This window comes from Rhinopithecus roxellana, chromosome 5, assembly GCF_007565055.1.
Source record: "Rhinopithecus roxellana isolate Shanxi Qingling chromosome 5, ASM756505v1, whole genome shotgun sequence".
Taxonomy (NCBI): domain Eukaryota; kingdom Metazoa; phylum Chordata; class Mammalia; order Primates; family Cercopithecidae; genus Rhinopithecus; species Rhinopithecus roxellana.
In genome coordinates, this window is record NC_044553.1 from 107,088,980 (window position 1) to 107,115,195 (window position 26,216).

Here is a 26,216-nt window from a genome sequence, read left to right on the forward strand (position 1 = left end):
ATACATGAATATACAAATGATTAAATACCTTAATAGCTATGAAGCTTCAAATTATTTACAGGAACTTCTAAAATAAATGAACTAGCCTGGGACTTTTCTCCCTTTCTTGTGGCCTCGCTAAGGAGAGAAACAGTCACCAACAAGAAAGGAATAAGGAAAAGGGGTAAAAACTGAGGTGGCAGGTGCATAATCAAGAGGATGGATAATCAGGAAGCATAGAGTCTGGGGGTAAAGAATCTGGTTTTGGGAATCTGAGAGATCTGGGTTTGAGTATTAGTTGTGGGGCTTTATATTTTCCAGTTGTGGGGCTTGACAAATTAACCTCCTGAAGGCCACGCTGTCCAGTGTAATAGCCATCATTCACATATGGCTATTTACATTTAGATTACATTAAAATTAAATAAAATTTAAAACTCCATTCCTCAGTTACACTACTCCCATTTCAAGTACTCAGTAGCCACAAGTGACTACTGTAGAGTTGTCAGATTTGGCAAATAAAAAAAGATGCCCAGTTAAATCCAAATGTAAATTTGAGATAAACAATGAATGGGTAGAATATACATATACTAAAAATATTCATTGGAATATACCTAGGTTAAAATATGATCGTTGTTTATCTGAAATTTAAATTTAACTGAGCATTCTGTATTTTATCTGGCAACCCTAGCCTAGAGGCTGTATTAGATAGAACAGAACATTTCTGTCATTACAGAAGGATAGCACTGAAGCATTAGTTTCTACATCTTTAGATTGAGGTTAATAAGACACTTCCCATATAGAGTAGTTAAGATTCAAGACTCTTTGAATCTTAGCCTGTTACCTGGGACATGCTAGTAACTTACTAGTTTACTAGTTAGTTGTCATTCTTAAGATACGAAATCACTTCCTGAATAACTCTGTAACACTACAGGCCAAGAGAGGGTGAAAAACAAAGTTACCGTGGGCCACCCATCCATGCTTGCATTGGTCACACTGACGGTGGTTTATTTTCCCGGGTTTGAAACTTTGGCAACTACAGTTCAGAGTACAGCTGATAGCCTGAAAAAGAGAAGAACACAGGTATGTGGAGCATATAAGTGATGTGTGAAACATTCATCGTATTTCACACAAAACATATGCCTCCATTCGGCAGCATTTATTGAGCAATATGTGCCCACCATGTCCCAGGCCTAGAGGTGTACATTGTACTCTGGCAAGATGAGCAGCCAGCCCTGCACTTGGAGACCGTGAACACATTACACAGATATTCCACATTCAAGAATGAGCTTAAACATCAGAACTTTTTATAAGAAAAGATTATGGTTTAGAATGAATTATCCTGCACTGTTATTAAGGTCATAGAAAGGGTAAACATATTTTCACCAAATTTCTAAGCTGACCAAAGCAGCAACTCTGGAAAGTATACAGAAGCTGTCTTGAACAAGTAAAAGGGAGAATGACCTGAACTGAGAATAATCTACATATAAAATTTATTTTCCCCCACCCACAGATACGGTAGAAGCTGAAAATACAAATAAGATTTGAGAACATGTAATAGCTGACTATACTGAGGATGATTCCCTGACATCACTCACTGAATTACGTGACTGTCAGACAGACACAGGCTGAACAAGGCTTGCATCAACGCCCCTTGCATGTTATGGTGTCATGTTTTATGTGGGGGTACAGAGTGTACAAAAATGTAGCTGAAATTGAAAATAGAGAGGTACATGTCTAACAAAGTTCTAGTACTAAAAACAAAGCTTTGTCTGGGCGTGGTGGTTCATGCCTGTAATCCCAGCACTTTGGGAGGCCAAGGCGGGTGGATCACGAGGTCAGGAGTTCAAGGCCAGCCTGGCCAATATGGTGAAACCCTGTCTCTACTAAAAATACAAAACTTAGCCAGGCGTGTTGGCGCACGCCTGTAGTCCCAGCTACTCAGGAGGCTGAGGCAGAAGCATCACTTAAACCCGGGAGGCCGAGGGTGCAGTGAGCCGAGATCATGCCACTGCACTCTGGCCTGGGAGACAGAGCAAGACTCCCTCTCAAAACAACAACAACAACAAAACCCACAAAGCTTCACATATATTTTTAAGATGAGTTCCTCAAAGGAGATACAGTCCTGAAGAATATAATCTATTATTAAACAGAAAAAGCCCTCAAAGCAGCTTTGTCAGTGAGGTTTCTGGGAAGAGCTGCTGGGTAGAATTTGTATGATTCATGAGAGTCTTGAAACTGGGAAGTGTGTGTGTGTGCGTGTGTGCGCGCGCGCGCGCGCATGCGCATGCAAGAGCATCTGGAGGAGGGATAAAAAAGCCTTACAATTAAGGGTTTAAACCTCTAATCTGCCAATCAAGGGACTATGTGGCCTGCATTGGGGAGAAGGAAGGGAGAATCTAGCTGAAGACTTGGGAAATTCATTTTAAGGAGTATGTGATCAGTCTGCACTTCAAAATTGGTTGCTGGTGGGATTGTAAAATGGTACAGCCACTTTGGAAAACATTCTGGCAGTTCCTCAGAAAGTTAAACATAGAGTTACTATATGACCCAGAAATTCACTCCTAGGTATATACCCAAAATAACCAAAAACATATGTCCACAAAAACTTGTATATGAATGCTCGTAGCAGCATTATTCGCAACAGCCAAAAAGTAGAAACAACCCCAACATCCATCAACTGATGAACAGATAAACAAAATGTGATATATCCACTCAATTGGGTACTATTGAACAATAAAAAGTAATGAAATACTAATACACGGTGCAACATGGATGATCTTTGAAAATATATGTACTAAGTGAAAGAAGTCAGGCACCAAAGTCACGGATTGTATGATTCCATTTACATGAAATGTCAAGAACAGTCCAATTGATAAAGGCAGAAACCAGATTAGTAGTTACCTGGGGCTGTGGAGAGTGGGGTATGGATAAGAAGTGACTGCTAGTGGGTAGTAGTTGGAGAGAGTGTGTTCTTGTTTGGTTTGTTTCCATCTTTGAGAAAAACAGCTTTATTGAGATACGATTCACAAATATATAACTCACCTGTTAAAAGTGTACAATTCAACGACTTTTAGCATATTCACAGAGTTATGCAACCATCATCACAATCTAATTTTGGAACATCTTCATCTTCCCCAAAAGGAACATGTACAAGAATATGGTAGACACATGTTTTCATTTCTCTTGGGTATAGTCCTAAGAAGAGAACTACTGGATTGCACAGTAACTCTTGTTTAACTTTTTAACAAACTGCCAAACTTTTCCAAAGCAGCTGTATCATTTTACATTCTCACCAGCAGCATATGAGGGTTCCAATTTCTCCACATCCTCAACACTTGTTATTGTCTGTCTTTTTGATTAGAGCCATCCTAGTGACTGTGGGTGGGATCTCATTATGGTTTTGATTTGCATTCCCCTGATGGCGAATGGTGCTCAGCATCTTTTCATGTGTTTATTGGCCATTTGTATGACTTCCCTGGAGACATGTCTCTTCAGATCTTTTGCCTATTTTTAAATTGGGTTGTTTGTCTTTTTCGTATTTAGTTATACAAGACCCTTATATATTCTAGATACACGTGCATTACCAGATACATGATTTGCATACACTTTCTCCCATCCTTGGGTTATCTCGCTTTCTCGATGGTATCCTTTGAAGCACAGAAGTTTCAAATTTTGACCACGGTTTCTTTTTGAAGTGATGAAAATGTTCTAAAATTAGATAGTACTGATAGCTGCACAACTCTGTGAATATACTAAAAGTCACTCCACTGTACAATCTATAAGTTAATTTTATGGTATGTCAATCACATCCCAATAAAAATGTTATTAAAACACAGACTGGGCGCAGTGGCTCATGCCTATAATCCTAGCATTCTGGGAGGCCGAGGTGGGCAGATCACCTGAGGTCAGGAATTCAAGACCAGCCTGGCCAACATCGTGAAACCCTGTCTCTACCAAAAATACAACATTTAGCCAGGTGTGTTGGCATGCACCTGTAGTCCCAGCTACTCAGGAGGCTGAGGCAGGAGAATCACTTGAACCTGGGAGGTAGGGGTTGCAGCCTGGGAAACAGAGCAAGACTCTGCCTCAAAAAAACAAAACAAAAAAATGAGTGACCCTGCTTAAATGCAGGTTAAAGTTTTCATGATTTGACTGTCCTCTACCATTTATTTTGGACTAGAACGGGTTTGAACACAGCTGCAGCTAGGCATTTTCAGGTGATGTGGAATAGGGCTGTTCATAACTGAGGTGTACAGTAAACAGCAACAGCATTACCTAATCCATTCAAGAGGCTACCAAAAAACAGGAGATGTGGGAGAAAAGGTTTTGCTCTTGTAAACTGTACAGTATAATAAAAAGAACTCCATGTGATTACACTGTCTCACTTTAATAATGCATGCATTCTCAAGGGTGATGCTATCATCCCCAAATGAATAAAAATTGGTCTTGGGGGGGGTGAAAGAATTACTCTATGTATAAATACAGATGTACATACATACATAAACCTGTATCGCAATGGTGTGATACTAAAATTTCATTGGAGAGGCACAATTAGGAAACAATATCTAAAATCTCCTTAGGTGTGGAGGTTGATGGAAAAAAAATCAAGAAACACTGTTCTAATGACAGAAATTATTTCACTTTTTGGTTACAGAGTTTCTACTTGTATATACACATACAAATGTGTTAAATACATGAACAGTTTACATCTATATAAGTATACCTATATACATAATTATATAGTTACCTTGAATGTAAGTTAAAGGATAAAAGTGAATGATGGTTGAATTTACATTACACATTGTCAAAACAAAATTCTAAAAGGCACCATTAACTTAGTTTGTAGTACACCTAAAATGTTGTCCAGCATCTCAAACTTGGCTGCAACCCTCTGAACATCAGCTCACAGATGAACCAATTATTGCTACATTCCCAATAGCACCAGTATTAAACCTGTGAAATATTTCACAATCTTGATTCTATAAATATCATTTTACAGAAAATTTTTAAAAGGGAGAAAGGTTCTTATTTTGGATTATACCCCTCAAAATGCCATTCCTTTTGTTAAAATTTTTATTTATTTATTTATTTATTTATTTATTTATTTATTTATTTTGAGACGGAGTCTCACTCTATTGCCCAGGCCGGAGTGAAGTGGCACAATCTCGACTCACTGCAACCTCTGCCTCCCACGTTCAAGTGATTCTTGTGCCTCAGCCTCCTGAGTAGTTGGTATTACAGGCAAGCACCACCACAACCTGGCTTTTTTTTTTTTTTTGTATTTTTAGTAGAGACAGGTTTCGCCATGTTGGCCAGCCTGGTCTCTAACTCCTGACCTTAGATGATCCACCTGCCTCGGCCTCCCAAAGTGCTGGAATTATAGGTGTGAGCCAGTGCACCAGGCCCCATTCACTCTAAAAACAAGATGCTGGAACTATATGAGTAAATTCACATTTTGCTTATTTGGAAAATAAAACCTGCTTTAACCAGAAGTAGAGATGTCCTTAAGCACATGCTTCCTCTACTCCCTGAAGACTCTGCTCAAAAGGCTCATGCAACCCAGGAAGCTAGGTGACTGTCTCAGGTTCAGCACAGCAAAACCACAAAGGGAACAATTCCAAGCACATTTCAGAGATTAATACTGAAACTTATATTTTGCATCTCTTGTCACCTAGGTCAGGTTTTCTCAACTTTGGCACTACTGACATTTTGGCTGGATAATGCTTGTGGTGGGGGGGCTGTTCTGTGCAATGTATGATGTCTGGTCAGCATCCCTGACTGCTACAAACCATATGCCAGTTACACCCTCCCCTCCAGTTGTGACCACCAAAAATGTCTCCAGACACTGCCAAATGCCCTTGGGGGGGGCCTATACCACCCTCATGGGCATTTGGGGCCCATAGTTTTAGTTTGGGGACAATTTTAGCTTTCATTTCAGGACATTTTAAGTAATTTTGTCTATAATTCAATGAATGAATGCAGCTTTATGAGAAATATTCTTGTGGTTCTCCATGAACCCATTTGAATAAGGCTTAACAAAGCTCATTAAACATCTATGGAAATAAATCTCAGAGGAATTATTTATGAACTAAAAAAGCTAATTATAGTGTGTAAGAAAACTTCCAATATCAAGGCCCTTGGGTTTTTCCACCCATCTTAGAACTCCATGACATAGTAAAATTACAGCACCATTATCTAAAGATAAATGAAAACTTCTAAAATGAAATTAAACGAAAATATTCTAATTACAGGACAAAAAGCACTCATGTAAATCAAAACGGAAAACTCTTAAAATGTATATCCTTTGGAATCCATTCTAGTTCCATTCTTCAGAAACATAAAGCAGATGTTTACAACATTCTGAACTCATCAAGACATGATTATTGCTTTTTAACGCACTCATCTTAATTAGACTATTTCAGAATTGTTATTAGTCACTTTTGTGCTACAAATCAACATTCAAAATCCTGGCTTGCTTTTCTGTAACTATCATTTTCTCATTCATCTAAAAACTACTGACACACCTAATATGTGACGGAAGATTGGGTTTTGCAGTCTTGGGATAGAAAGTTATGACCTAGTTTTTAGGCAGGCTCCTGGACCCATTTCGTCTCTCAGACACGCTGTTCTACCTTCGGCTTGAGGAGATGCTACCACAGGCCTCTTGTCAGGAGATGCTGAGTTGAATTCCTGGAAGCAGTCGGGCTAGGCATGGTTGGGTATATACCCAGATACTCAGTGCTGGACAGAGTAGCCTCTCATGGGATTTGCATTATTGAGCTCAGAATAAAAACTGTTTAGTTCAAGGCTGTTTTCATCTCTAGTATGTGCATATACTTTCATTTCACTGAAGATAAACCTAGGGAGATATTCCTGGGGGAGTAAGTGGTAAGGGGAAGAGGGAATTTTGGGGTTCCCAGATTCACAGCACTGGCCCTTTGAGGGGAATCATTTGTGTTAATTAAAATCAAATAAAATGGCTGGGCGCAGTGGCTCACGTCTGTAACCCCAGCACTTCGGGAGGCCAAGGCAGGCAGACCACAAGGTCAGGAGATCGAGATCATCCTGGCTAACACGGTGAAACCCCAAAAAATTAGCCAGGCATGGTGGCAGGCACCTGTAGTCCCAAGTACTGGGAAGGCTGAGGCAGGAGAATGGCGTGAACCCAGGAGGCGGAGCTTGCAGTGAGCTGAGATCGCGCAACTGCACTCCAGCCTGGGCAACAGAGCGAGACTCTGTCTCAAAATAAATAAATAAATAAATAAAATGTAAAATTCGGTTCCTTGGTCACACTAGCCACATTTCAGGTGCAGAGGAGCAACGTGTAGGTAGTGGCTACTCTATTGGACAGTGGAGATATACAACATTTCCATCATCACAGAAAGCTCTATTGGACAAAGCTGAGTCCAATGGTTAGCCAACCTTCCAGCATCTGCTTTTTTGACATGGTAAAGTTCATGTTTAACATGTAATCTATTTTAAACCTCACTACAGTGCTGTGAGGACAGAATTATTCTCAGAAACTTAAATTTGCAAGATTTGTAACATGCCCAGGGTCACACAGTTGGTAGCCTTATTGAGCATTTATTAATTACATGTGAGACACACTGTACTAATCAGTGTACCTGTATCATTTCATTTCTTTCTCACAACTACCCAGGGAGGTTAGGTATTACTATCCCCATTTTATAGATGAAGAAGGTGAAGAACTTATAGGCTACTGGGATGGTCTCAAATTTGGATACCAGAGGAGGATTACAACTTGAAATATCACTATTTGGTGCTAACTACAGTTATATTTATGGTTTCATTTAATTCCTACAACCACTTTCAGAGTTAGGTATTATTATACACATTCTGCAGATGAGGACATTAAAAGTTCCACACAGTAAAATTTCATTCATTGAATAAGTATTTACTGTGCATTTATGAGCCAGGCATTGTTCTAAATTCTAGAGACTAAAATGTTGAACAAAACTGATAAGGTCCCTACCTTCAAGGAGCTTATATTCTAGAGGGAAGAGACAGGAAATGAACAACAAACAGTATCATTTCAGAGTAAGGCAAGTGCTATGAAAGAACTAAGACGACGCTGGGCGCGGTGGCTCACGCCTGTAATCTCAGCACTTTGGGAGGCTGAGGCAGGTGGATCAACTGAAGTCAGGGGTTCAGGACCAGATTGGCCAACATGGTAAAACCCCATCTCTACTAAAAACACAAAAATTAGCCAGGCATGGTGGCGCATGCCTGTAATCTCAGCTACTTGGGAGGCTGAGGCAGGAGAATCGCTTGAACCCAGGAGGCGGAGGTTGCAGTGAGACGAGATTGCGCCACTGCACTCCAGTCTGGGTGACAGAGACTCCATCTCAAAAAATAAAAAAGAACTAAGAAGAAAGCTATGCTAGTGATTTAACTGGATGGCATGGAGGGATAGGGATAGGAGTAAGAATCTTTAAGATTGAGTCATCACCAAGAATCTTTGAGGAGGTAACATGTGAACTGAGTCCCAAGTTGGTCATGTGCAGACTGGAGAGAGAGAAAGTATTTAAGGGAGAAGGCATAGCAAGTGCAAAGGCTCTGAGGCGCAATAGAGACTGGGGTGTTCAAGGAACAGTTAAGGGGCCAATGTAGCTGGAGTGAAGTTGGTGAGGCTATTAGCAAAAAATGGGAATAAGAGAGGTGACAGAGACCACTCTGCATAGGGCCTTGTGGGGCAGGTGAAGGAGTCTGGATTTTAACAGTAAGCTTTTTTTTTTTTTTTTTTTAAGGTATGAAATGAATATAATCTCCCTGTTAAAAGGATACCTCTGGTTGCAGGGCTGGGGAGTCTGAGCTCCTTCCTCTTTAAGGTATGAAATGAATATAATCTCCCTGTTAAAAAATACCTCTGGTTGCAGGGCTGAGGACCCTGAGCTCCTTCCCCTTTACCTCACTGGGCACCTTTCACTGAGAGGTAGTAAAACCTAGGATTGGCCTCAACCTATGTCTTACTTCCAGTTAAGCCACGTAAAAACTTCAGCTCCATGCCTTGGTGCCTTTGGCTATAACATGGGCTGGAAACCTGCTCATGCCTACCTCAAAGGCCTGTTAGCCATATTAAGGAGGATACACAGATCGTGAGCTGAAGTGATCGATCAAAACAGTGAAGACCCACAACAAGTAAGTTCTTCGGTCTTCTGGGCTCTGGTGGTCCGCCTCTGCACAGAGCTACCAAAAATATCTAGGTAAAAGCCCCTATAAAAGCTGCTTCACAATGAATCATTCCTGGAAGAGGCAATGAAACAACTAGAACTCCAAACCAACACCTAGCACTGAGGCTGATACTTGGTAAGCCCTCCATTGATATTATTTGAGAAAGTAAATGAATGATTGAATAAATCTATGAGAGAACTGTACTATGCTTACTGATTATTAATCTTTTTCCCCCAGTCACCTTTTTCCCCAATATGCCTTAGTAAAAAGAACTTTAACTTCCAAGTCTCAGTTGGTGGTCAAGTGACTTAAGTACTGACCAATGGTATACAATACAAGTTGTTGGGTGAAGTATTATAGAAAACTCCTCATAAATAGCAGCTGACTCTACTGTAAGACCTGTCTGCCTTTCCCTCTTCCTCTTTCTTTGAACAAGAATCTGATGGCAGGAGCTCAGATAGCATTTTGTGACTATGAGGCAACACCAAGGTCATGCCCTAAGGATGCCTGAGAAGAAAGGGTAGCAACTATTATTTAGGAATTCTTTTAATTTGCAGCCGAATGCAGTTCCTAGTTTACACACTGATCTTCCTGTTGACTGTGGAGAGGGCCATGTAAAAACCATGTGGAAAATGACTCACTAGTACAGATTACCGAAGTTAAGTTTAGAGTCTGTGGTCCTCTCTTATGTGTGAGATTCTAAGGCTATGCCAGATTCTCAGTGGAAAAAATTGTAACTCTTCAACTTGAAATTAAACAACCCAGTCTGGCAAACCATAAATCACTTTTTAAAAGCCACCAAGCTTTATAATTAAAATGCTTCAGGATTTTCTTGAGACAGGGTCTTGTTTTGTCACCCAGGCTGGAGGACAGTGATCACTGTTCACAGCAGTCTCTACTTCCCGGGCTCAAGGGATCCTCCCACTTTAGTCACCCTCCCAAACCCCACATAGGCGCATGTCACCATAACCAGCTAATTTAAAAAAAAATGTTTTTCGTAGAGACGGGGGTCTCACTATGTTCCTTAGGCTGGTCTTGAACTTCTGATTCCGTTTCTTCTTTTTTATCTCTTTTTGGAGACAGAGTCTCGCTGTGTTGCCCAGGCTGGAGTGCCGTGGTGCGATCTTGGCTCACTACAACCTCTGCCTCCTGGGTTCAAGTAATTCTCCTGCCTCAGCCTCCTGAGTAGCTGGGACTACAGGTGCATGCCACCACACCCGCCTAATTTTCTGTATTTTCAGTAGAGATGGGGTTTCAACCATGTTAGTCAAGATGGTCTCTGTCTCCTGATCTCATGATCCACCCACTCTGGCCTCCCAAAGTGCTAGGATTACAGGCGTGAGCCACCACACCTGGCCAGTTTTTTCTAAGTAGTACTTTTTAAATGTTGAATATAGATAATTGTTGCTAACATGCATATCGAAAACTGACAATCAGGACACATGAAGCAAGACATCTTTTAAAGCAGCCGGGCCACCTTTTTGGTGTCTAGGTGGAGAGCCTGGCTTCACTTAGCCTGTTATGAAATTGTCATTCTTACTCTTTCTGTGGCTGCAGAGCTAGCCTTCCTGGTTTAGGAAACTGCATCATTCAAAGGTGGGAGTTAGTTCTCTAACCAACTGCTCTTTGCAACTGCTCTGCCTCTGCGCTTCTCACTTTTCTTATTAGAACTGGATTTTTTGTTTTCTCCTTACCTTCCCATCTCTCACTTCTCACTCACTTCTTTCACTTTTTAAGTTTCCCATTGTTTTTCTTACATATGCAAACCCATAGAGGTACAACTAGGATTCTGAAAAATAGTATCACCCTTTGCCAAATAGGTAATAAGAACAACCGGGAAGAAGAGAGGTGAAACCCATCAAGTTCTTTAATGTGAGGCAGCTTATCTGCAGACGACAGTGTCGGACTTTAGCTGACCTTGAGAAACACACATGGGGCAGACACTCAACACATCATGCCATCATCTTACATTAATAGTTTCACCAAATGATAATCATTTATTTAACAAAGTTTTTATTTGTTTCAAAAGCATCTAGCATGTACTTGGTAACCATGGGGAGCTTCATGGAGATATAAAGATGAGTAACTCCCAGTGTCTGACTCTAGGAAGACTTTCATGACTGCAAGAAAAATCACACAACTGGGTTGGTCAAAAACAGCAGAGTAGAGAATATGATTTGTCAAAAATTAGCATGAGTCATTCACTGTGTTAAAATCTAGAAATTCAAAATATACACAAAACAAACAAAACTCATTGGCCACCTTTAGAAAATGCTAGGAAACCAACTAACTATTCTGAAAACTGGTAAACAAAGGAAAAGAATCAAGTATGTATCCTTTGCTATATAACCCGTATTTCAGGATAAAAAAATCATTGATGAGACAAAGTTTCTCTCTGAATGTGAATCAAATAAATGAAGAACTAGAGTATCACCATTCCACAACTCCTAATGAAAAATACGACAACCAGGCCATTTGCCTCTGGACTGAAGGATACATCCCACCACACATCTGGTGTTGCCGACAAAAAAGTTCAAACCTGAATTGGATCAAGCCTCTTACTCAACTCCAATCGAAGAACATACAGGAGATAGAGCAATGTTTAAATGATACTACAAGGAAATAATAATTGAAATTCAGACCAGGGGGCACTCTACAGGACAAATGATCCAGCTTTTTCAACAAATAAATTGCAAGGAGAAAAGTAAAGTATGAACCTATATATTAAAAAAGACAATGTATGGACCTTACTTGAATCCTGATTTGAAGAAACCAACTGTAATATAAAGTTTATCAGGTAATCAAGGAAATCTGAATACTAATTGGAAATTAAATGACATTACAGTTATTGTTAATGTTTTAGGTGCTCTATGGCATATTGCTCTGGTTTTTTAAAAAAGAGCCTTTGCATTTTAGAGCCTCATATTACAATATATATGAATGCAATTATACAATGCCTAGGATTTGCTTTAAAGTAATCCAGTGTTGGTTACAATGGGGAGAATGGGTAGGAAATATAGATGAAATGAGACTGGCCCAAAGTTGATAACTGTTGAATCCCCAAGCACATATTACCAAGTTTCATTAAGCAATTCTAATTTTGATTGTTTGAAATAATTCTAAAATAAAAAGTGAAAAAAATAAAATAAGTCAAACTCCTACTCTCCCCCAAATTAAATAGTCTGAGTGAGACAGGAGAAATGGAGAAGTCAAGGTTGTACAGGGAGGCCAGACAGGGCTTCCTCCAGGAAAAAGGCATGCTCTCATCAGTGAGTGCATGTAGGAAATACCACAAGCCTAGGTACAAAGTAAAGCTTACCATGTACCTATGTGTCAGGCCAAGGAGCCTGGGCCACAGAGCACAGGTCTGTTATGGGCAGTGAGACCTACCTTGAGACAACATAAGGTGGGCCTGGGCTGTCCAGATGGGCAGCCAGGAGTCTCTTTATTGGGTTCATAGGATCATTAGCTTTTTAAACAATGGGGAGGTACTGTTTACCACAAGCATGTTTGAAAAGGGATGTGGGGGGGGGGGCGGAGCAAGATGGCCGAATAGGAACAACTCCAGTCTCCAACTCCCAGCGCGAGCGACACAGAAGACCGGTGATTTCTGCATTTTCAACTGAGGTACTGGGGTCATCTCACTAGGGAGTGCCGGACAATCGGTGCTGGTCAGCTGCTGCAGCCTGACCAGCGAGAGCTGAAGCAGGGCGAGGCATCGCCTCACCTGGAAGCGCAAGGGGGAAGGGGATCCGTTTTCCTAGCCAGGGGAACTGAGACACACAACACCTGGAAAATCGGGTAACTCCCACCCCAATACTGCGCTGTAAGCATACAGGCATTCCAGGAGAATATATCCCACACCTGGCCGGGAGGGTCCCACGCCCACGAAGCCTCCCTCACTGCTAACACAGCAGTCTGCCGCGATCTATCCGCAAGGCAGCAGCGAGGCTGGGGGAGGGGCGCCCGCCATTGCTGAGGCTTAAGTAGGTAAACAAAGCCGCTGGGAAGCTCGAACTGGGTGGAGCTCACAGCAGCTCAAGGAAGCCTGCCTGTCTCTGTAGTCTCCACCTCTGGGGACAGCGCACAGCTGAAGACCAACAGGGGAAGTAGCGGGAGCCGGTGCAGACGCGAACGACTCTGTCTGACAGCTTTGGGGAGAGCCGCGGATCTCCCAACGCGGAGGTTGAGATTTGAGAACGGACAGACTGCCTGCTCAGGTGTGTCCCTGACCCCTGAGTAGCCTAGCTGGGAGAAATCCCCCACTAGGGGCAGTCTGACACCCCACACCTCACAGGGTGGAGTACACCCCTGAGAGGACACTTCCAAAGGAAGAATCAGACAGGTACACTCGCTGTTCAGCAATATTCTATCTTCGGCAACCTCTGCTGCTGATACCCAGGCAAACAGGGTCTGGAGTGGACCTCAAGCAATCTCCAACAGACCAACAGAGAGTCCTTCTGACTGTCAGAAGGAAAACTATCAAACAGGAAGGACACCTATACCGAAACCCCATCAGTTCGTCACCACCATCAAAGACCAGAGACAGATAAAACCACAAAGATGGGGAAGAAGCAGGGCAGAAAAGCTGGAAATTCAAAAAATAAGAGCGCATCTCCCCCTGCAAAGGAGCGCAGCCCATCACCAGCAACGGATCAAAGCTGGTCAGAGAATGACTTTGACGAGAGGAGAGAAGAAGGCTTCAGTCCATCAAACTTATCAGAGCTAAAGGAGGAATTACGTACCCAGCGCAAAGAAACTAAAAATCTTGAAAAAAGAGTGGAAGAATTGACAGCTAGACTCATTAATGCAGAGAAGATCATAAACGAAATGACAGAGATGAAAACCATGACACGAGAAATACGTGACAAATGCACAAGCTTCAGTAACCGACTCGATCAACTGGAAGAAAGAGTATCAGCGATTGAAGATCAAATGAATGAAATGAAGCGAGAAGAGAAACCAAAAGAAAAAAGAAGAAAAAGAAATGAGCAAAGCCTGCAAGAAGTATGGGATTACGTAAAAAGACCAAATCTACGTCTGATTGGGGTGCCTGAAAGTGAGGGGGAAAATGGAACCAAGCTGGAAAACACTCTTCAGGATATCATCCAGGAGAACTTCCCCAACCTAGTAGGGCAGGCCAACATTCAAATTCAGGAAATACAGAGAACGCCACAAAGATACTCCTCCAGAAGAGCAACTCCAAGACACATAATTGCCAGATTCACCAAAGTTGAAATGAAGGAAAAAATCTTAAGGGCAGCCAGAGAGAAAGGTCGGGTCACCCACAAAGGGAAGCCCATCAGACTAACAGCAGATCTCTCGGCAGAAACTCTACAAGCCAGAAGAGAGTGGGGGCCAATATTCAACGTTCTTAAAGAAAAGAATTTTCAACCCAGAATTTCATATCCAGCCAAACTAAGTTTCATAAGTGAAGGAGAAATAAAATCCTTTACAGATAAGCAAATGCTTAGAGATTTTGTCACCACCAGGCCTGCCTTACAAGAGACCCTGAAGGAAGCCCTAAACATGGAAAGGAACAACCGGTACCAGCCATCGCAAAAACTTGGCAAAATGTAAAGACCATCGAGGCTAGGAAGAAACTGCATCAACTAACGAGCAAAATAACCAGTTAATATCATAATGGCAGGATCAAGTTCACACATAACAATATTAACCTTAAATGTTAATGGACTAAATGCTCCAATTAAAAGACACAGACTGGCAAACTGGATAAAGAGTCAAGACCCATCAGTCTGCTGTATTCAGGAGACCCATCTCACATGCAGAGACATACATAGGCTCAAAATAAAGGGATGGAGGAAGATCTACCAAGCAAATGGGGAACAAAAAAAAGCAGGGGTTGCAATCCTAGTCTCTGATAAAACAGACTTTAAACCATCAAAGATCAAAAGAGACAAAGAAGGCCATTACATAATGGTAAAGGGATCAATTCAACAGGAAGAGCTAACTCTCCTAAATATATATGCACCCAATACAGGAGCACCCAGATTCATAAAGCAAGTCCTTAGAGACTTACAAAGAGACTTAGACTCCCATACAATAATAATGGGGGACTTCAACACTCCGCTGTCAACATTAGACAGATCAACGAGACAGAAAGTTAACAAGGATATCCAGGAATTGAACTCATCTCTGCACCAAGCGGACCTAATAGACATCTATAGAACTCTCCACCCCAAATCAACAGAATATACATTCTTCTCAGCACCACATCGCACTTATTCCAAAATTGACCACATAATTGGAAGTAAAGTACTCCTCAGCAAATGTAAAAGAGCAGAAATTATAACAAACTGTCTCTCAGACCACAGTGCAATCAAACTAGAACTCAGGACTAAGAAACTCAATCAAAACCGCTCAACTACATGGAAACTGAACAACCTGCTCCTGAATGACTACTGGGTACATAACGAAATGAAAGCGGAAATAAAGATGTTCTTTGAAACCAATGAGAACAAAGATACAACATACCAGAATCTCTGGGACACATTTAAAGCAGTGTGTAGAGGGAAATTTATAGCACTAAATGCCCACAAGAGAAAGCAGGAAAGATCTAAAATTGACACTCTAACATCACAATTAAAAGAACTAGAGAGGCAAGAGCAATCACATTCAAAAGCTAGCAGAAGGCAAGAAATAACTAAGATCAGAGCAGAACTGAAGGAGATAGAGACACAAAAAACCCTCCAAAAAATCAATGAATCCAGGAGTTGGTTTTTTGAAAAGATCAACAAAATTGACAGACCGCTAGCAAGGCTAATAAAGAAAAAAAGAGAGAGGAATCAAATAGATGCAATAAAAAATGATAAAGGGGATATCACCACTGACCTCACAGAAATACAAACTACCATCAGAGAATACTATAAACGCCTCTACGCAAATCAACTAGAAAATCTAGAAGAAATGGATAATTTCCTGGACACTTACACTCTCCCAAGGCTAAACCAGGAAGAAGTTGAATCCCTGAATAGACCAATAGCAGGCTCTGAAATTGAGGCAACAATTAATAGCCTACCCACCAAAAAAAGTCCAGGACCAGATGGATTCACAGCTGAATTCTACCAGAGGTACAAGGAGGAGCTGGTACCATTCCTTCTGAAACTATTCCAATCAATAGAAAAAGAGGGAATCCTCCCTAACTCATTTTATGAGGCCAACATCATCCTGATACCAAAGCCTGGCAGAGACACAACAAAAAAAGAGAATTTTAGACCAATATCCCTGATGAACATTGATGCAAAAATCCTCAATAAAATACTGGCAAACCGGATTCAGCAGCACATCAAAAAGCTTATCCACCATGATCAAGTGGGCTTCATCCCTGGGATGCAAGGCTGGTTCAACATTCGCAAATCAATAAACGTAATCCAGCATATAAACAGAACCAAAGACAAGAACCACATGATTGTCTCAATAGATGCAGAAAAGGCTTTTGACAAAATTCAACAGCCCTTCATGCTAAAAACGCTCAATAAATTCGGTATTGATGGAACGTACCTCAAAATAATAAGAGCTATTTATGACAAACCCACAGCTAATATCATACTGAATGGGCAAAAACTGGAAAAATTCCCTTTGAAAACTGGCACAAGACAGGGATGCCCTCTCTCACCACTCCTATTCAACATAGTGTTGGAAGTTCTGGCTAGGGCAATCAGGCAAGAGAAAGAAATCAAGGGTATCCAGTTAGGAAAAGAAGAAGTCAAATTGTCCCTGTTTGCAGATGACATGATTGTATATTTAGAAAACCCCATCGTCTCAGCCCAAAATCTCCTTAAGCTGATAAGCAACTTCAGCAAAGTCTCAGGATACAAAATTAATGTGCAAAAATCACAAGCATTCTTATACACCAGCAACAGACAAGCAGAGAGCCAAATCAGGAATGAACTTCCATTCACAATTGCTTCAAAGAGAATAAAATACCTAGGAATCCAGCTTACAAGGGATGTAAAGGACCTCTTCAAGGAGAACTACAAACCACTGCTCAGTGAAATCAAAGAGGACACAAACAAATGGAAGAACATACCATGCTCACGGATAGGAAGAATCAATATCGTGAAAATGGCCATACTCCCCAAGGTTATTTATAGATTCAATGCCATCCCCATCAAGCTACCAATGACTTTCTTCACAGAATTGGAAAAAACTGCTTTAAAGTTCATATGGAACCAAAAAAGAGCCCGCATTGCCAAGACAATCCTAAGTCAAAAGGACAAAGCTGGAGGCGTCACGCTACCTGACTTCAAACTATACTACAAGGCTACAGTAACCAAAACAGCATGGTACTGGTACCAAAACAGAGATATAGACCAATGGAACAGAACAGAGTCCTCAGAAATAATACCGCACATCTACAGCCATCTGATCTTTGACAAACCTGAGAGAAACAAGAAATGGGGAAAGGATTCCCTATTTAATAAATGGTGCTGGGAAAATTGGCTAGCCATAAGTAGAAAGCTGAAACTGGATCCTTTCCTTACCCCTTATACGAAGATTAATTCAAGATGGATTAGAGACTTAAATGTTAGACCTAATACCATAAAAACCCTAGAAGAAAATCTAGGTAGTACCATTCAGGACATAGGCATGGGCAAGGACTTCATGTCTAAAACACCAAAAGCAACGGCAGCAAAAGCCATAATTGACAAATGGGATCTAATTAAACTAAAGAGCTTTTGCACAGCAAAAGAAACTACCATCAGAGTGAACAGGCAACCTACAGAATGGGAGAAAATTTTTGCAACCTACTCATCTGACAAAGGGCTAATATCCAGAATCTACAAAGAACTCAAACTAATATACGAGAAAAAAACAAACAACCCCATCAAAAAGTGGGGAAAGGATATGAACAGACATTTCTCAAAAGAAGATATTCATACAGCCAACAGACACATGAAAAAATGCTCATCATCACTGGCCATCAGAGAAATGCAAATCAAAACCACAATGAGATACCATCTCACACCAGTTAGAATGGCAATCATTAAGAAGTCAGGAAACAACAGGTGTTGGAGAGGATGTGGAGAAATAGGAACACTTTTACACTGTTGGTGGGATTGTAAACTAGTTCAACCATTATGGAAAACAGTATGGCAATTCCTCAAGGATCTAGAACTAGATGTACCATATGACCCAGCCATCCCACTACTGGGTATATACCCAAAGGATTATAAATTATTCTACTACAAAGACACATGTACACGTATGTTTATTGCGGCACTATTCACAATAGCAAAGACTTGGAATCAACCCAAATGTCCATCTGTGACAGACTGGATTAAGAAAATGTGGCACATATACACCATGGAATACTATGCAGCCATAAAAAAGGATGAGTTTGCGTCCTTTGTAGGGACATGGATGCAGCTGGAAACCATCATTCTTAGCAAACTATCACAAGAAGAGAAAACCAAACACCGCATGTTCTCACTCATAGGTGGGAACTGAACAATGAGATCACTTGGACTCGGGAAGGGGAACATCACACACTGGGGTCTATCGTGGGGAGGGGGGAGGGGGGAGGAGGGAGGGATTGCATTGGGGAGTTATACATGATGTAGATGATGAATTGATGGGTGCTGACGAGTTGATGGGTGCAGCACACCAACATGGCATAGGTATACATATGTAACAAACCTGCACGTTATGCACATGTACCCTAGAACTTAAAGTATAATAATAAAAAAAAAAAAAAAAAAAAAAAAAAAAAAAAAAAAAAAAAAAAAAAGACCTTGGCATCCTTCATGGAGGAGAAACAAATTATGTAAATGGAAACATTTTGAATAAACATTTAAATACAGCAAAAAAAAAAAAAAAAAAAAAAAAAAAAAAGAAAAGGGATGTGGGGAGCCTGACAGCATTTGCAATATAAATACAACATTAAAGGAGAATGGACAAAATCTGACTTCTCACTCCAAGTATGAGGATGAAATAACAGACCAAAGACGACTGAGGGCATGGAGAAGGGTCTGGCAGAGAAAGGGCAGGTGGGAGGTAGGGCTCCTTCAAGTGACAGATACTGGGCTGAGTCTACCTGTGAGTTTAAAGTATGCATGACACATCTGTAGTGTTCTCTTGCTGCTTAGTTCAAAGACAGTGATGGGGAAAATACTGGTTCTTTTGATGTCTATGAATCAAAGTATAAACTCTGTGCCAAAATAATTTAATGTCTGAGCTTTTTTTCTTAAAATTATTAGTTTTAAAAACTGAAAACATATAAAATAGCTGAAAAACATGCAAACATTACCTTAAAAGCCAAGCCAAAAGTCTTCTTTAAAAAAATTTAAGAACTGTACAGAAGTGTAAATTATATGGATATATTTTTTCCTTTATAACCTAAATTTGGGAAACCTCACAGGTAATCTTTAGAAACCCTTGGTAACAAAAAACCAAAAGATATTAATTGCATGTAAAGGGAACTTTCCGAACATAGTTGAATCAGCCCGAGGGAAAAAAAAATACAAAGCAGAAACACTTACATTTTAGTGTAATTTTACTTAAGTTACATGAACAATGCAACTTCACTACTGCTGCTGATACAAAATAAAAACGAAATTGTGGGCCGGGCGCGGTGGCTCAAGCCTGTAATCCCAGCACTTTGGGAGGCCGAGACGGGCGGATCACGAGGTCAGGAGATCGAGACCATTCCGGCTAACACGGTGAAACCCCGTCTCTACCAAAAAATACAAAAAAAACTCTAGCAGGGCGAGGTGGCGGGCGCCTGTAGTCCCAGCTACTCGGGAGGCTAAGGCAGGAGAATGGCGTAAACCCGGGAGGCGGAGCTTGCAGTGAGCTGAGATCTGGCCACTGCGGAGCGAGACTCCCTCTCAAAAAAAAAAAAAAAAAAAAAAAAAAAAAAAAAAAAAACGAAATTGTGAACATTTCTAAGTAAAAATTTGTAAAACATTTCTTTTGGGGACTTAACAAGAACTAGGTTTTCGGAACTAAGTTTTTAAAAAGAAAAGATTAAACTTAGTTAATTATGTCATCCCGATCACTTTCTTCAAATTCAGCATTAAGTATCATGAAATGTTAAGAGCTGACTGTGTAAAAATTGTACCTTCATAATGAATAATGCAAGAAACAATAAGAGAACTACAGAACAAGGACAACACTTCTGGAAGCTGATGTACAGCTAGAAAAAAAACTGAGGTTTGAGTATTTGGTAGGATCACACAAATAATCTGTAAGAGAAGACAACCAAACTAATCTAACTATATGAAAAAATGTTAGAACCCTGAATTAGTTTACCTAAGGCAACTATTTCCCTATGGACAGGGCTGTTTGGACCTGACCCTCAAATTTTATTTCTCCATCTCTCTTTTGTTTCACATTAGTCGAATGAAATTATCATTTCCCCAAGGCAGAGTCCTCCTGTGATTTGTTAGGCTGGTTTATAATAATGAGTCCATGTGTGGACGGCAAGAGTGACAGTCTGTTTGCCTATAACTAACTATGTGAGGTTTGAGAAAGCCTCAAATTGGACCCTGGAGAAGCAAGTCTGTTCTCTGTTTATACCCACTCTCTTTGGCTAAAATAGGTATGTGTCTGTGCAGAGAAATGGTGCGACATTGGAATCCTGGAATTTCCAGAATTAGGAAAAGCACTTCAAAGAATGACAAGATATGCAGAAATAAGGTTTTCAGGTGGAAACCAGTTTAAAAGGAAAAAGAAACGCTTTCCAGATGCTTCTTTTGAGCAGAATCCAGTTATCTTTAACATCTCTCAGAGAAGTCATCAAAAATAAAGAAACAAAAACTCTGCAGAATACTTGTAATTAGGTAATTTTTAAAGAAGTACCAACTCCATAAATCTTCATTTTAGATACCAGAAAGATGGGTGGCTCATTGAGATTTTACCTTAGCTAGGGTATTTTCAGCCCTTTCTAAAAAGGACAATTTCTGACAAAAGTAACCCACTCTAAAATGACATCTGTAGAGAAAATTCACCCTGGGGTGAAGAACACTCCTGTAAGTAATCTACCCTGTGGAACCTTCAGGGCATCCCTTTTAATGGCCATGTCAAAATTACTTCTAAAGCCACATACAGAAGCTAAAAGACACTTCTGCCCCCCACTCCTTAAGCTGCAGTTTAATTTTACTGACAAACTGAACTTTTAAAATGTTCCCCTGTTTATACTTATCCCTAGGCATTCATAAATGACAAATGTGTGCTTAGGGACAATTATTTTGTTCCACAGGGAAACCTGTATGGCTTTTCTCTTTCATCTGTCGGGTTGGATCACCTTTCCACTCTGATGATCTTGAGGTACAGAAAGTGGGCATGGGCCTGGGATGCAGGCCTAACTGCAAATGTGGGAGATGCAGTAAAAACTAGAATAGCCCTCTAGTAAATCTCACGCTTCCAAGGCAACTACTTCATGTTAGTCAATATTTCTAATGTGAATTATAACCACAGCAAAAAGATCACTGTTTCACATTTTGGTAGATATCAAGGGCCAAAGAACAACTTTAACCACCTTCTGAAGGAGGAGAAGGTCCCTAAATCCTTACTAGTCTGAAAGGACACTATAGGTACAGATGATATTTAAATTAAATTATGCAGACGCCTGAACATAATTACGAGTTCCCAAAGTGTGAGCAGCATGTGTGCTAGGTGAAGATTTCACCACCTCATCTCAGCATTTAACTACAACAGGAACATGTTCAACCAAGAGTTGACTTGAAATAGTAATAGTTTCTTGGTGAAATTAGTTAGCAAACTTATTAGATGAGAAATCAAGTGATGACTCGTATCTTACTCGTTTTAACCATCTGATCATGCCAAAAAGAATAGTTATTTCTCAAAATTCATCATCACAAAAGGGGAAGCTATCTTTTCACACCTCTTTAAAGAGCAAATCAAATCCAGTACAATTTGTAACATCTGAAGCAATGTTCTTTTATAGAATGTACAAAATTTTATTTTGACATAAACTATTTTAACAAGGTTTTAATAATGTGTATCAACGAATTTAGGAAGGGATCATTGAAAAGAGAGTCAGTGTATCTATCACTGAACAAAAGTTTCAATACATAAACACGTATTTGCAAACTCAGGGTCGAAGACTCTTAGAATCTTATGAAGATATCCCATAAAATCGAATAGCAAATTAAAAACAATAAACAGCGAACGAAAAAAAAAATCTGCCAAATGCTGTTTTTCAATTCACTTACTGTCAAGCCAAAATCTTGTCGCTTTGATGAAAAGAATATATTTTTAAAAAAATTGCTGCTACATCTGCCCTGTGGTCCTATGCAGCAATACATGTTCTCTCTCACGTGCGCACTCTCTCTCTCTTTCTCTCTGACAGGGATTCCCAGGACACCGGTGGGGCCTCTTTTAGACCCCTTAAGTGTTAACAGCAGAGGCCTGGCTGAGACCAGGCGTCTGGGCCGATTTAAATGCCCTGGCCTTCAGAGGGCTGCGGCGAGCACAGCCATAAAACCAGGGGACCTTACCGAACCCCCGAGCGTCTGATCCCCCACCCACTAAACGCACGCAACTTCACTCACACAATTAAGGCTGGGAGATGGCATTCCACTTAACTGTCAGACTCGGAGCGGTGGCAGCCCTGCAGCCACAAAGAGATGCCTTAAATGAGAAGAACATGTTTCTACACCACATTTGAGAAAGTTTGGCTCGGAGCTACGCGCTGATTAGTATCAGATCTCCTTCACTGGCCTCGCCACAATCTTGTCACATCTGGCTGACAAATCCTGAGGAGTTCAGGCAAAGCCAAGCGGCGGCGGGGCTCCGGGTCTGGGCTGGGGCTCCGAAGGAGCAGCGGGAGACCCCGCAGCGGCCTCCTCCTCCGCCCGCAGCCCCAGCCCCGCCGCCGCCCGGCTCCCAGCACGGAACCGACGGGGCGCTCCCGAGATGGGCGAGCGAGGCGCTCGCAGGTCCCGAGGCCGGGCTGGGCCGGACTGTTAAGGGACCTCCAAGTTGGGGGCCGGGGGCTTCCCGTCCCGGCGCTTTCCAGGCAAACCCCTGAAGGAGGCAGCGGGCGAGGGCGGCGGGCTCCGCAGCCCAGGCCGACTTCCTGTCACTCCAGGGAAACCTCGGAACGGCTCGGCCCGGCTTCCACCCCGGAGCCCAAGCGCCTTAGCCCCGTCCCAGCGCTTTCTGAAAGACGGGCGACCTCGCACGGAGCCGCGGCAAGGACTCCAGGGTCTGTCGTGAAGCTGGTCAAATCTGCCCCGCACACGGTCAGCGCTCGGTCCACGTCCCGGAAGCTTTCGGACCGGACCTGTCTAAAGAGCGATTTTCAGTCGTGGGTTTTTTGTTTTTGTGGGTTTTTTGAAGTTTGTTTTTTTTGTTGTTCTTGTTGCTCTACAAAAGATTTGTCCCGCAATGGACGGGAACCTTCTCACGGCCACCCGCGCGTCTCCGCAATGCTCCTCAGAGTGACCGGAGGCTGCCGCGCGCCCCGTTCGCCAGAGAAATAATCCCCGAGGAGAAAGACGGCCAGTGTGAAATATCAGCTGTTTCACAAATTCTGAGGTAAAAGAAAAAAAAAAAAAGAAGGGGTCGACCCCCACAGGGGGAAACAGCATGTCCCAACGTCCTGGGCTGAAGCCCGGGGTGCGGGCGGCCGGGAGTGGCGTGTAGAGTACCCGCAGAGTGCCGCCGCCAGTTTCCACAGGCTCGCCCGTCTGCACCTCCGACGCACCCGCTGCCCCGGCGCTGGCTCCGGGATGTCGGGCGGGGACGGGTCCCAGCGACCCCCCACTCTCCGGGCCGGAGACCACAGTCCCTCCCGCCGCGCTGCCGCGCAGGTAGCCAGCCGGCCCTCTGGAGGTGGCCCTCGGGTACCCACGAGAGCCGGAAGCCAGCGGCGTCCCGGACCGCCTGCTCCGCGCGCAGAGTCCCCACGCCCGCGGAGGGCGCCGCGCTTACCTCGGCCATCCTGCGACCGCTGCCGTGCTGGGGCTCCCGGCCCGTCTCCCCGGCCCGGGCCGCCCCCCGTCCGCCCCGGCTCGGCGGGCGACGCCGCATCCAGGCTCCGGCCGTCGGGGCCCGACCCGGCGAAGTGGGCGGCTTCCCCGGCGCCCAGGCTGCGCCGCACGGTGGCCGCCCCCGCCGCGTGTGCCCGCACGCCCGCCCGCCCCTGCGCCCCGGGGACGCCCCTCCGCCCCTCCCTCTCCGCCCACCGCGCGGTCGCCCCACGCTGCGGGCGCTGCTGCGCCGCCCGGGAGGCCGCGTCCCGCCCCGGGACCGGATAACGCCCTAAATCAGCGCAGCTGAGGCGAGGCCGTGGCCCCCGCAGACCGCGGAGACCTAGCCGGCTGCCGGCGCGGAGGTGTCTGCCCCCGCCGGGCTTGAAGGCACTTGTTGGTAAAAGACACAGACGTGTCGGTGTTTGCCTCTCCCGGGGAAGGACAAAACGCTCTGAAGTTCTCTGGCGCTCTTCTCAGATGATTCGGCCTCCCCTCCTACCCTGGGGCGCCATCGGGGTCTCACTGCCGCCGAGGAAGAGGGCAGCGCCGCCCTCGCCTGCAGAAACCTCATTCCCGAGAAAGTGCGGGACGAGCGTCCCGGGATGTGGAAAAAGGGGGTCGCCAGGTTTTCTTAAGAACTCAAACAAGCCCTCCCCCCGCCCCTCACACACACACCTTCCCTTGGGTGGTCTAAAGAGAAAAGTCCCAGCTTGACCACTTTCCCAGGACAAATGGCTTTGCTCTCTGGGCCTCAGTGGCTTCAGTTGTAAAATGGGGATTAAGTTTTTTGCGTCTTATTGGATGCTAGGGACGGAATGAAATGAAGTGCCCTGGAGAGGCCAACTGGCGGTGGTGGCCCCGAGAGCAGAGGCGGAGGGGCTGAGGCCGCAGGATCCTGGAGCCCAGGAGCTGACGGAGATCGTCCACAGCTGCTACAGCGGCGCCCGGGTTTCTGCTGCCCCAGGGCAGGGCAGGCTCTCCCAGCCTCTTCTGCTCCTTAAAAGGAGTCTCTAAAGGCTAGACTGGGAAGGGGTTGGGGTCCTGCTTCCTCTTCCCCCAGTTTCTTCCACGTGCCTTGCTGCTGGTGGGGATCCTTGAAAAGGAAACAAAGCTCTTCTTTCCCTCTCTGAGAGGAAAAGGAAGATGAAGTGAGTTGCCCTCAGCCACCCAGAGTGTGCCTGGTTGTGGCTATGGAAGGCACAGGCAGGTGGAAGGCTTCTGAGGGGAAGAGGAGGGAAAGGAGGGAACAGGGTGGACGACGAAGAAAGTGTGGGTGTCTGGGCGTCCTGGGGTCCAGCGGGTCCTACTGCCTCTCCCGGGGTGGACACGCAGACGAATGTCCTGGGCCTGATGTGTGGCGCCTTTCCTTGTAACAGGCATGAAGTCTCCTGGCCTCACGTGATGGACCTTGCCCTGGGGGGGAGATCCGTTTTGTTTTTTTCATGTAGCTGACTTCATGATACAGCTTTGCTTGATTGATTCCGCATCTAAGCTGCTTACCTCTCATTCCTCCATGCCCTGGTATTTATGCCTTTCTTCTAGCGCCTCCTTCTCTGTTTGTTGTAACATAGTGCATCTTTCAAGGACTTTCTGGAATGTCACCACATCTCAAAAACCTTCCCTGATCCACCAAGCCTCCACTCGATGTGCTTTTGCCCTGTTGTGACCCTCAAGCACTTTTTTTTTTTTTTTTGCCTCTTTCATCGTGCCTGTTGCATTCTGTAGCCTAGTTGTGTTGTGTGCTTGTCTCAAACTCCTTTGGTCATTACTCATCTTAGTGGCTTCTGTGCTATGAGATACGGTAGCAGACAAACCTCTGGTTTTGAAGTCAGAGTGACCCGGGGATAGCTCATTCCTAGCAACTGGAAACTGGCTGAGGAAGTCAGCTTTCTTGGCCCTGCTTTTCTCATCTATAAAAGCAGATATGAAAGCCTGTCTCAGGCCAGATTGGTAGGACTAAATAAAATAGTCTCTGTTCTGCAAACCCTCTCCCCCTTTCCTTTCTGCTGCATCTAAAACCAATTTTTGGATTAACTTAAATTTGTTACCTACAGGAATACTGTAACCAAGAGAGATCCTTGA

The 26,216-nt window shown here is 43.3% G+C and overlaps 1 protein-coding gene across 1 annotated transcript in view; it reads right to left on the reverse strand.

The window, feature by feature from the left end:
* BNC1 (basonuclin 1) overlaps window positions 1-24,262 on the reverse strand; it is a 35,543-nt gene extending 11,281 nt beyond the window's left edge. Inside the window, 2 exon segments of the mRNA XM_010369626.2 lie at window positions 939-1,038; window positions 24,094-24,262. Coding sequence (XP_010367928.2) covers window positions 939-1,038; window positions 24,094-24,192 — 199 coding nt within the window. The 5' untranslated portion in view covers window positions 24,193-24,262.
* Between the last annotated feature and the right edge of the window lie 1,954 nt (window positions 24,263-26,216).